The 11,779-nt window shown below is 37.2% G+C and overlaps 3 protein-coding genes and 1 long non-coding RNA gene across 4 annotated transcripts; 3 read left to right on the top strand and 1 right to left on the bottom strand.

The window, feature by feature from the left end:
* The first annotated feature begins 175 nt into the window (after positions 1-175).
* Positions 176-11,547, top strand: LOC100182768 (spindle and centriole-associated protein 1). Its single transcript, XM_002128728.5, has 2 exons — positions 176-194; positions 8,644-11,547. The coding sequence occupies exon 2, from the start codon at positions 8,664-8,666 to the stop codon at positions 10,698-10,700; it is 2,037 nt and encodes a 678-aa protein (XP_002128764.1). The 5' UTR covers positions 176-194; positions 8,644-8,663; the 3' UTR covers positions 10,701-11,547.
* xbpb (transcription factor protein) lies at positions 1,203-3,341 on the top strand. The gene is given in 3 exon segments (NM_001078381.1): positions 1,203-1,302; positions 1,832-2,016; positions 2,234-3,341. Coding segments are annotated over 3 exon segments (717 nt in total). The 5' UTR covers positions 1,203-1,246; the 3' UTR covers positions 2,710-3,341.
* LOC104266475 lies at positions 4,001-5,040 on the bottom strand. Its single transcript, XR_717570.2, has 5 exons — positions 5,026-5,040; positions 4,755-4,930; positions 4,607-4,700; positions 4,295-4,363; positions 4,001-4,173 (listed from the first exon to the last, which is right to left on the bottom strand). It is a non-coding gene; the product is annotated as an uncharacterized LOC104266475 (long non-coding RNA).
* On the top strand, positions 6,251-8,643 carry LOC100184325 (L-2-hydroxyglutarate dehydrogenase, mitochondrial). Its single transcript, XM_002128713.5, has one exon. It carries the CDS (start codon positions 6,350-6,352, stop codon positions 7,685-7,687), a length of 1,338 nt encoding a protein of 445 aa, XP_002128749.1. The 5' UTR covers positions 6,251-6,349; the 3' UTR covers positions 7,688-8,643.
* Positions 11,548-11,779: the final 232 nt, after the last annotated feature.

The following is an 11,779-nucleotide window of genomic DNA, read 5'->3' as shown; positions in this document are numbered from 1 at the left end:
TAACGTAAATTTCATGTTGAGAAAGTGGTTAAGACACTATCTGACAAGAATCACTCTATTTGCAGTTTTTTCATTTGGGTAGATACACAGAAAATGTTAGCATAGCCTATATACTGCACAAAGAAAATATTGATTTCTACAACCTATATATAAACTAAAAACGAACGCATTTTTTATTTATTTATTTGAATACGGTTGCCAAGATAAAATTAATTGACACCACAAAAAGAAGGAATAGCAGCAAAATAGCAGCTGTCTAAAAGCACGCTAATAATTGTGTCAAATAAAACCGTGACTGCTAAAACCCACATTATGGGTTTTGTGGTAACGATAACAAATAAATTATTTTATGTTATTTGAATTCGGGAATCAACATGTTTTTATTGTGATGTCATAATACGATCATTGTTTTGAAACACTATCATTGTCTTAATTCAAGAATACGCAGACAATGGTTTCCTTCGAGTATTTTTATTCGAAAACAACAAGTTTTTAAAAACTATGACGTATTTAATGTCATTTGGCTGCATTTACACAAATTTGTTGGCTGTTTGTGCTGAAATACAACATACAGAAAACAGAAAAGGTTTAAAACGATGGACCTTGAGTGAGGCAGTAATAGGTATATACAGGATCCAGCCTACTATAAAGTACAAGGTCGACAAGCGGGTAGAATGAGCATCGTAAACACTTTAGCTTGTTTTTCCTGTAATAAAACTATCAATATGAATAAGTAGTTGTTGTTAATTATCATGAAGTTGTTAGTATATCCTGAAACAAATTCTCATGGCATTAGATGCAGTTTGGCCACCGTTGAATTAGCACTCGCGTTTTAATTACCACATTTTCCCTTCTTTTTGCTTTCGCATTTCGTTTCTCCTTTCGTGTTTTTCAGCCTCGCTGTAGGTTCAACCGAGGCTGTTACGCAGCAAAATACTGGCAATTAAACAGTCACGTGATCGCCTAACGTATGCCGGCGGGCAAGTCTGACCAAATAGCTGTTGACGGTCATGAGTATTTTGCATGCTACGTGCAGGTAGTGTTGTGCCTCTCGGAGATTTGTGTTTTAGCCTCATAAAGACTACGTACGCCCTCGTGTGAGTTCGGTTGTTGTGTTGTACAGTTACTATACCGCTCTATATCTGTTGCTTAGTATTTTTTTTAGATTATCGCTAATGCAAACATTGTTGTAGAGCAGAAAAGTTAATAGTCAAAAGTAGTCTAGATTTATTAAGTTTGAATATTAATGATGATTGGAGACAAGAAACGAATTTCAATGTTAGAGCATGAACAGGACGATGGGTAGGTTATTAAATGTACAGACTTTGTGATAAATTTAACTCTAACACGTGTGATTGTGCTATAACAGTTGTAACACAATATGTTTCGTTCTGGAAATTGTACATATAAACGCAGTTCTGATTGAATATTTTATATTTTTGAGTGTTACTTAAAATAATTTGTGTTGAACTTTAGTAAATGGCAATTAAACAGTTTGCCATCTAGTGACCTATTTAAATAACAGACTATTGGGGCTATTTTAGGCGAAATATGTATAGTAGAGTGGGGGAAGATGGGACACCTTTTTATTCTACTTTCTCGTCGTATTTGGTAGTAAACGAAGAAAATTTAAAGAATAATAAAACTCGAATCTTCACGACTCCCATAGATCGGTGTCAGTTGTTTAAAACACGATCACAATATTTGGATGATATGTGTTAAAAATGTCCCATATTCCCCCACAGTACTATATCTACTATACAATACGACTCGAGTATTTCGTAGCATTTAAAAATTTCGTTCATATTAGGTAATAGTTGTTTTAATACAGATACGCAGACGTTGACGAAAAGGAACTTCGAAAAAAGTTGAGAAATCGCGAATCTGCCCAGAGAGCTAGGGATCGACAAAAAGCTAGAATGCAATGGCTTGAGCATGAAGTGTCAATGTTACAAGTTAGAAATTTAACATTGACTCGCGAGAACAATTTGCTCAGAAACCTGCTGGCTATAGGAGGTATGTAGATATGTTTGTTACTGTATATAGGTGGGGTAAGATGGGATATATTTTTATTCCATTTTATTGGCTCGTTTGGTAGTACACACAGTATAACTATACACAACTATGACCGTTTCAGGAAATACCAGATATTATGTCATAATGGTTACCATGTTACCCCACAGTACTACATACTTGTAAATTCTAAATTGTAAACCTGTAATTGATATTTCAGCGCAGAAAAAGGAACCCTGCGATGTAGTGACGTCATGTAACGATGCCGTGGCGTCATGTAACGACGGCGTGACGTCTGAGGCCGAGGATGACAGGTTAACGAACGAAACTCGAACTTCACCTAAGCGATCACACGAAGAGCCGGAAGCAATGTCAAAACGAAGTCGGTACGAAGTTTCGGAGAAGCAGGATCATCTTGACTTGAACGGCAGAAGGTCACTCTCGGATTCAGAGGTCGAGAAGCCGAACTTTGACGGGTCAGCATTGCTTACAAAAACCTCGGCCATGCTAGGACAAATTATTAATCCCCTGTTATGTGGTCGCCATTCATCATTCGATATTTTCAACCCGAGATTACAATTCAATCAACCCGATGATTCTACTACAGGGGTGGATGAAGAAACCAACCCGCCAGCTCTTATATATCCTTACCTACTTCCCACTTTCCCTCTAAGATCATGGCCGGTAAAACAATAACATTGTATATAGTAATGTGGGGTAAAATGGGATACTTTTAGCACATAATATCCTATATTTCCTGAGCATGTTATCAACAGTTAACAATGCTGTATACGGGTATATCGTTTTTTAGGTGTTCTTTGTTATTACCGATTGGGAAGATAACGTTGAATGAACATAAACCATCTTACCCCAACCTACAAAAGTGAGGCATCACATTGTGAAGGTTTATTTGTGTAAAGTATGAACTTCCACAAACAGACATTGATATCCGCAGTCAATTAGTCAGTAAATGGGTTTAATCGTCATGGTATAACTCAACACTTTGCACATTTACCGAAACATCGTTTTCATTTTAATTTCTTGCTTAAGTTGTTTGTCTGCATCGCACTGACGCACGAATCGGTAGGTGCACAAACAATCAACCTAAATCAGAGGCGATTTACGTCAACGGTTTGGGAGAAATTCGCATTGATGGTATGAACGTGACCTCCGTTTACAACCTGCAGTGTTGTGTTTTAATATGCGCTGCATATTTTTTGCTTTTGTACATTTTGTATTCTTACAGTTGATTATTAATTATGAGGGTATCATATACTGCCGCCTTACCTCTGTGAATTTGTGCCAATAACATGTTGTTTTGTTACTTTCATGATCTTGTGGTATTTGTTTCCCGTTTTGGGCCTCGGGCAAAATGTAGATTTCATCAACCTTTCACCACCAGCCTCACCAAATAAGCGCAAACGTTCAATTTGTGGCGGAGAAAAGACACAGAGATATCACAACTTGTCTGCGGTGGCATGCACGCCACTCGAAACGGAAATAATAGAGAGATATGCAGCATTATATTGTAGGGGCAGTTTCTCATTACGTTCGTAGCATGACTTGGGGAATTAGTAGAACATTTTAATACGAGTGCATTTGCATGTGTTCGTAAGCGGGCGTGAAATGTTTGTAATAGGACATTTACCTTATATAGTAGGATGGGGAAAGATGGGACACCTTTTCATTCTATTTTCTCGTACATTTTGGTAGCAAACAAAAAACATTTAAGGAATTTTAAAACCTTGTCCTCGCGACTTTCATAGACCATTGTTAATTGTTTAAAATACGATCAGGATATTTAGATATTATGTGCTAAAGGTGTCCCATCTTCCCCTACCCCACTATAACATTTTGCTATACGCTATAGAATATAGGTTGCTGTATACGCTAGAATAATTAAGTGACACTCATTAATGTGCTTTTACCCACACAAAACTAACAGATACCAAGTTACCAAACCACGACGCATGAAACACACAACTTGTAATTGTAAATGCATGCTGGTTTATCTTATTGACAACCAGTATTCTGCGTATATTGCACATTATGTTTATTGTTAATGAATAATAGAGCTTTCTCTTTAAATAAATGGTCATATTCTTGATTTCGCGGTCGTCGTTTTAATTTAATGCATTAGTTCATCCAACATTTCGTCAACTGAAAAATAATAAATCTTGCATTAACCCAAAGGATAAATACGAATTATTATTTTTTAATGTCTAAATATTTAAGTCAAGCATTAAAACGAAGCCTAACCAAGCGGTAAAGAATTGATTACCTCTTTGCACTGCGTGGTCCCAACGTGCTGAATCTTTAATTTCATCTCTGCTCATCATAGATGTATCCGCTTTGATTAAAAAGTTTGAGTTTTATATATAGTATGAGATGAAATAAATTAATTTTAAACAAATTATTCCAACTAGCACCTAAACTCCATATTTTTTTACTGTATTTTATCAATTAACAACGCCAATTTACAGTCGCGTGGCTACAGTTATAAAATGTTGTAAATATGTTTGTTTACTTCCAAATGGGAGAATAAAATACAATGAACCATCTTAACCCACCCCACTATGTATGAACCACTTACCATTTTGCTGTTGGTCAAATCTGCGACAATGTACAGTATCAGTGAGGACGAGGAGTCCGACGACAAGCAATAGGAGAAGTGCTGACTTGTTCATCTGCAGAAACAAATATTAGTCACAAAACACAAGTAAAACCAACCAACCACTCACTTTGTTGCCTTCTGAATGAGGAGATGATTTCGTACCAGAACTCGCCGCTTTTTATTTCGTTAAACGCGTAAGTGGCGTTGGTTATTAAACGCTTAAAGCTTCGATTTAAGAAGAAGTAGTTCTGTTGTTCCGCGAAGTCTGAGATGTTTTCGAAGTTTTGATAGAGCAATTGTTCCCTGCATTGAAGTGACTGTCATTAAATGCTTAATTTGCAAACTCCGATAAGTTTATGTTGATTTTTACACTTAATTAATTACTGCATAGCACTTACATTTTATGTAACCTTTGTTTCTCTGGTGCCGATTAATCCAAAATACATCAAAATAACTATTAAGTGCTCTGTGGCATTGTCTTTGAAAACGCATTAAAATAACGCATGAAAGAAACAGGAAGTAGCCAAGTACAACATATATCTCCCCCAAGCAGTATAGGCAAATAACGACTGTAATTGCAATGTAGTTAGTCAGATAAAACATCACGGAAAGGTAAAATCAAAACCAGACAAAAGTTTACGCTCGTTTAAAGTTTTTTTAATAGATTTTACTATATCATTTAGTGGAATATTTTGGTTTTCACATTGCACATTCCATATAGTAAAAATAGGCTACTCTCGTTTGGAAACAACCCTTAGTTGCATAGCTTTGGATTAACGCAGCGTTGTAAAGTAACTACCGAAACTGCGAAAACATTAAACTCATATCTAAGAAACGCACTTCTTCTGTTACAACCAACGTTTTCGATATTGATTGACACTCAGCGACTGCAACTGACTGTTGTTAGTCAGACACATCATAGGAAGTTATTAAATAAAGCCAGACATCACGTGATCGTTTCAGTGAAATATGGATAGATGAACAGGTATTTTGATCAAGGGTTGGTACAATAAGATAGTCACGTCTTTTTAGGTTATGTAAATGTAACGTTAAGTAAACAAATACCGATTTTATACACATGTTCGGTTTTTTTTCACCAACCTCCTGTAACTTTTCCTTATATTCCTTTTCGTGGTAATTATTGTTTGATTGATAAATGGAGTAAAACCTGGGGCCGTGTCTAATGCCGCTTAGATCGGTTGTGAATAGTAATAAACAACCTGCATGCATGTGTTGTGGTATTAAAAAGCAGGTTGGTTTGGTATGCACGCGAAATAGTAACGATTTTGCGCTGCTTTCGGCATGATTCAAAACTCCTCCTTTTTTAAGCGTCAGAGAGGCCAGAAACAGGACAGTAGGCGACCTGACGGAAACTCGTCCGTTCTACTGTTTTCGTCTGCAATGTGATTTCGCTATTCGTCATGTAACGTTGTCTTAACAGCCATAAGATGTTAAGGCGAAACGTACCGTAGAGTTTAACCAGTCTAATTCTCGCCCCTTAACACATACCAAAAAAACATACCAAAAAAGTGTTTAATATATAGCCTACCTTAATATTTTGCTTTTATAATTCAGCTCTCTTGTTAATTTATTTCTGGTGGTTATCGTCACGCTTCAATCATTTTGGAAATTACTGTTTAAAAAAATTGAATTTCTGGTTTAACCGGTTGTACGTTGTAGTTGCTTTTTATTTCTTGTGTTGTCTGTTTTTATGCAAAAAATATGAACAAGATAATGTTGTGTGGAAGAAGTAGTTTTGCCTTGAAACATTTGCGAGGTTTTAAATTGTCTACGGTTTGTTCGAACCGTAAATTTACCGCCGCAATTCAAGATACTTACGACGTTACCATTGTGGGGGGTGGTATTGTTGGATTAGCTACTGCAAGAGAGCTTTTGCTTCGTCACCCCGGAGTTAAATACGCCGTTGTTGAAAAAGAAAACGAAGTAAGTTTGCACCAGAGTGGACACAACAGTGGTGTAATTCACGCTGGGATATATTACACCCCTGGCAGTCTGAAGGCCAAACTATGCGTTGAAGGTTTGGAACTCATGTATAAATATTGCGACCAGCAAAACATTCCGTACAAAAAAGTTGGTAAACTTATTGTAGCAGTTGAAGAAGAAGAAATTCCCAGACTTGATAACATTTACAAGAGAGCATTGCAGAATGGTTGCACTGTTACTATGTTGGATAAACATGAAATAAAAGACGTCGAGCCACATTGCAAAGGTTTAAAAGCGATTCATTCCCCGAAAACTGGGATAGTTGATTTTGCTGTCGTCGCACGATCGTATGGAAAACAGTTTGCAGAAGGAGGTGGGACAATTCGAACAAATTTTGAAGTTTCCAATTTTAAGAAAAGTTCAAAGTTGGACTCTGGTGTTTTAATCCAAGGTAAAGACCCAAACCAACAAATTCATTCAAAGTATGTGATTGTTTGTGGGGGATTATATGCTGACAGACTTGCAGCTAAATCTGGCTGTGAAATTCTCCCTAAAATCGTCCCATTTCGTGGCGACTACCTTGTTCTTAAGGAAAGCAAAAGAGATTTAGTCCGGGGGAATATTTATCCAGTCCCTGACCCTAGGTTTCCCTTCCTTGGTGTTCATTATACACCTCGTATGGACGGCAGCGTTTGGCTCGGCCCCAACGCTGTTCTTGCATTTAAGCGAGAAGGCTACAAATTCTTTGATTTTAATTTCAAAGACCTTTCTGAAGCGCTATTGTTCTCTGGTCTTCAAAAACTTGTGTTCCGAAACTTTTCGGCAGGAGTCAACGAACTATACAGGGTAGCAAATATGAATGCTCAAGTCAAACTCCTACAGAGGTTTATTCCTGAGTTAAAAAAGGAGGATGTCGTCAAAGGACCTTCAGGCGTTCGTGCACAAGCCCTTGATGATAAAGGAAACTTGGTGGATGATTTTGTGTTCGACAGCGGTAAGGGAGAACTGAGTACAAACATGCTCCATGTTCGTAACGCTCCTTCACCTGCTGCTACCTCATCACTTGCAATTGCAAAAATGATTGCTGATGAAGTGGAAACAAAATATCAGTTTTAACAAATGAAATATTTTGTGTGTCATTCAAATCATAGGCGCCAAACTTTTTAAAATGCAAGGGAGGCAGTGACAGTTAAACCACATTTCTTTGAAACAAATCTAACTTATTGATTCTAATGTTTACCGATTAATGCAGTGCAGATAATTCCTGAGCGTTCCGACCCTGCCACCCTAGCTTTGGTGCTTATGCCTTAGATTTCCATGCACTTATTTTAATTAAATTTTATTCTTTAATAAGATTTTAAAACATCGCTATACTAATTTACATCACAGTTTTTTAATATGGTAGCCACTAAACCATTGCAATTGTTTTAGTGTTAATTCCTGAGTGCAATGTTTTATTTTATTGCCTACATTAGTTTGTTTTACAATGAAATATTTGAATTATTGTTAAAACAAATTAATAAAGTTAGCATACTAGATTGTTTTTGTGCTGATGATCTGCATCATGTTTCAGTCAAACTAAAAATTGTTCGATACATTAATCTGCAAACCTCATGCGATCATGCACTGTAGGTTATATTATATACCATTTTGTTGAATGCTATCAGTTGCAATGAAAATGTTAGTGTTACATTTGTACAAGCAAAACTAAAACTCAAGTGGTTACTGGTTATTGTTATAAATTGTGTTTATCATATGATGAAATGTGTTATATAGTTTGTGCCATGATCATTCGTGTAAAATTTTTAACTTTTTTTTTGCACTGCATGATTATTGGTTTGTTGCTTTAAATTTATCTTGCTGTAAACGAGGTGAAAAACAATGTTTTGATGGTTTTTAATGATGAACTTTCAAAGTTAGATATGTAGGTTATAAGCGGGCACGGGATGTTTGAAACAGAACACCCGTGTGTCATAACAGTTGTCATTGCCATTTAAGAATAAACAATTTACTTTTATCGAATAAGTGGTGCTTGTGTGAATTGGGTTTAATAATTATTATTATAATTGCAGCATCAATTAAGTTGATCAAGATGTTTCATCGTAGTAGGTTTGGTAAAAAATCTTCCCTGCCAATGAGAAAACATAAGAAGAATAATTCGTTGAACCGACCAGATTGGGATGGAACGGTTAATGATCTCACTGTTCACGCTGCAAGTCCACAAGATATTTTGCGGAATCAAATAAAGCGAAAATCGAAAAATGCAGACGCTGCAAGGAGAGAGCTTCATGCCAGAAAAAGAGGAATCCCTGTTGATCTGATGTTGACTCCTGGACAGATGAAGCTGGAAATGCGGAAGTTGGCGATTCTCCGGGATGTTCTTTATGATCACAATGATTTATCCGAAGTTTTACGAAGGACAGATGAAACAATGTCCTCTGTAAAGGATATTTTCCAAGACTCCTCAACATGCAAGTCTGGCAATCTCAACCTGACAGTTATGCCAGGTCAGGTACCTAATCGAGGGTTTATTAGCGAAAACCAGACTCTGAATGAAACTAATGATAGTGTGGGGGACGAATACGAAGCAGATTCTGATCGTTATTTGCATTTACTTGGAGATTCAAGTAATCAGACACCTGGCAAACTACCTGAAGACCTCCTGCATACCCCACAGAATAATAAAAACTTTCCAAATGAAGAATATTCTGCTTTGAATGGCACGCAAGAAGTTAAACGAACGTTGTCAAGAACCAACTGTGATCAAGTATCTCATGAAAAATCAAACATCACAGACAATATTTCACGCATTTCGAAAGATGCTTCTATTTTGCAGGGAAAATTAAATGCTTCTTCTGCGATGATTCAACCAAAATATGATGATTTAAAGTCAGCCATGCAAAATGTCGCCACAAATATTTCTTCTTTTGAGGAGAAAAGTGGACGACAGGTCCAGAAGATGCAGGTATCAGATGGTTTAGGAGGCTTCACGGCATCCCTGCTCGATGCTGTTACTCGACTCACAAGTTATGTGGGTGAAGGTGAAATGAAAGTTAACAAAGTCGAGCAAACAGTTGTTGAATTAGAAGATAAATTAGCGCACCAGACAGCAGTCAATGACGCGTTGACACTCGAGTTAATGAATGTGGTTGAACAAATGAAACAACAAAAGTCAGTCGTTGATGAAATGAAGATGGTCGTTTTGCAATTAAACCATAAAAATGAAGAAACTTTAAAAGATAACGAAACATTGAAACATCAGGTTGCAGATTTAAACAAAAGAGTGGAAAAACTGGAAGAGAAATGTGAACCAGTTGCTCAAGATGAAGTAAATGATGTTGAATTTGTTGCGCTTGGTGTTGAAACAAATAAAACTGATGATTCAGGTTTAAAGTCTGACATGACAGCTTTACTTACTGCTTTGAAATCACAGAACGCTAAGTCAGCCGTTCCAACCAGCGAAGCAAGTAAAACAACTTCTCATTTCAAACCATATTTGTTGGAAACGGAAACTACAGAAGAAGCTTCTCATACAATTGCATCCGTGCAAAGCCACTTAAAGCATCTCCAACTACAACACCAACAAGCACAACAGAGGATGAATGAGTTGACGCAACATATACAACCAACAACCCCCAATATAGTGCATCAACCTGCAACTTTTACACAACCCACTGCAGTGCATCAACCTGCAACTTTTACACAACCCACTGCAGTGCATCAACCTGCAACTTTTACACAACCCACTGCAGTGCATCAACCTGCAACTTTTACACAACCCACAAGTTATCCACAAATACAACCAAGATCAAACTCCCCTCCGTGCAAAGACACCAAACCCAACCCCCAGCCCTCCCATGGTGTGCAGTATAACCTTGACTTCTTGCAAAGTGACAACGACAGCAGTGATCTATTGGAAGGTGATGACAGTAGCTCAATTTCAATTTCAAGCGCAAGCCTCATATCCCCTCAAGTTACACAACACCAGAACAAAGAAATATTGACAGGAATAAAGAAAACTCAAGTAAGCCTTGAGGACAGGATATCAGAGTTAAACAAGCAACACGCCGAGGCTCAAAGTAGATTGCAGAGGTTGGTTGCAAGAAGAAGGGGGGGGACAAGGTCATAACAACGGCACTGGTTGTTATAGGCCCAAACTTGCGCTGGCGCCTGGCCGGTTAGTTTTGTTTTACAGGAGTAGGCATCTGACTATCCCTGCCTCCCCTGTGTTTTAAAAAGTTTCTCCCAATGCAAGAAGCACAAAACTTGGACTGGCAGCATGGAGAAGCCTACCCTAAAATTAGTAAACATTGAAACCAATAAGTTGAATTTGTTATGCCTAAATGCGCATCTAACTATTCTTGTCTTTCCTGCATTTTAAGAAGTTGGCACACATGCTGCTACTAAAGACTATATATTGTAGTAGGTAAAAATTAATTCCATTTTAATTGTAGCGTGCTGCTATTATATTCAAACTTAATTATAGTAGGGTGGGGGAAGACGGGACATCTTTTCGTTTAGTTTTCTCTTTTCATTTGGTAGTAAACAAAGAACATTCAATGAATTATAAAACCGTATCTTCACGACTTCCACAGACCGTTGTTAATTGTTTAAAACACGATCAGGCTATTTGGATATTATGTGTTAAAGGTGTCCCATCTTCCCTCACTCTACTATATCTATGTGTTTATGTTTTTGTTCACTAGCTTTCGGCCATTGTTTTTATATTACAATAGATTAGATATTTCACTTGATATCTGGTTTTGATTTATTAATTTCCCGTGCGGAGCAACCGCGTATGATACGTCGATATTATAACAGCATAGATAGCGCATGTCGATAATCAAGAACAACTATATATGAGGCTACACACTAAACAGAAACAAGAAATAATAAAATGCGTGATGTTTTTATTATTTGTAAGCAACATTAAAGACGTAAAGTTTCCCCAAGAAGCAATAAACGTTAAGAAGAAATTTTCTTTATTAACGCAAATCAATACATAAGTATGTGGCAAGTAGATGAATGAACGGATGTAACTTACTTTATTCCCGCGTGGCCGGAAAACGACAGTCGTTATAACACGGGCCAAGGACATATCTCTGTCCACAGCAATAGCAGCAGCAACAGGTTTTGTGTGGTAAAATTCTTTTATCCTGTTTTTCTTTACTAGCATAAAGCGAGTAAATATGCGACAACTTATGCGCA

This window comes from Ciona intestinalis, unplaced genomic scaffold (assembly GCF_000224145.3).
Source record: "Ciona intestinalis unplaced genomic scaffold, KH HT000041.2, whole genome shotgun sequence".
NCBI lineage: Eukaryota > Metazoa > Chordata > Ascidiacea > Phlebobranchia > Cionidae > Ciona > Ciona intestinalis.
Note: the sequence above shows the minus strand (reverse complement) of the source record. Positions and strands in the feature narration are given on the sequence as shown.

Bases quoted from the DNA above. Each gene is read 5' to 3' on its own strand.
- LOC100184325 (XM_002128713.5), top strand. From the start codon at position 6,350: ATGAACAAGATAATGTTGTGTGGAAGAAGTAGTTTTGCCTTGAAACAT.
- LOC100182768 (XM_002128728.5), top strand. From the start codon at position 8,664: ATGTTTCATCGTAGTAGGTTTGGTAAAAAATCTTCCCTGCCAATGAGA.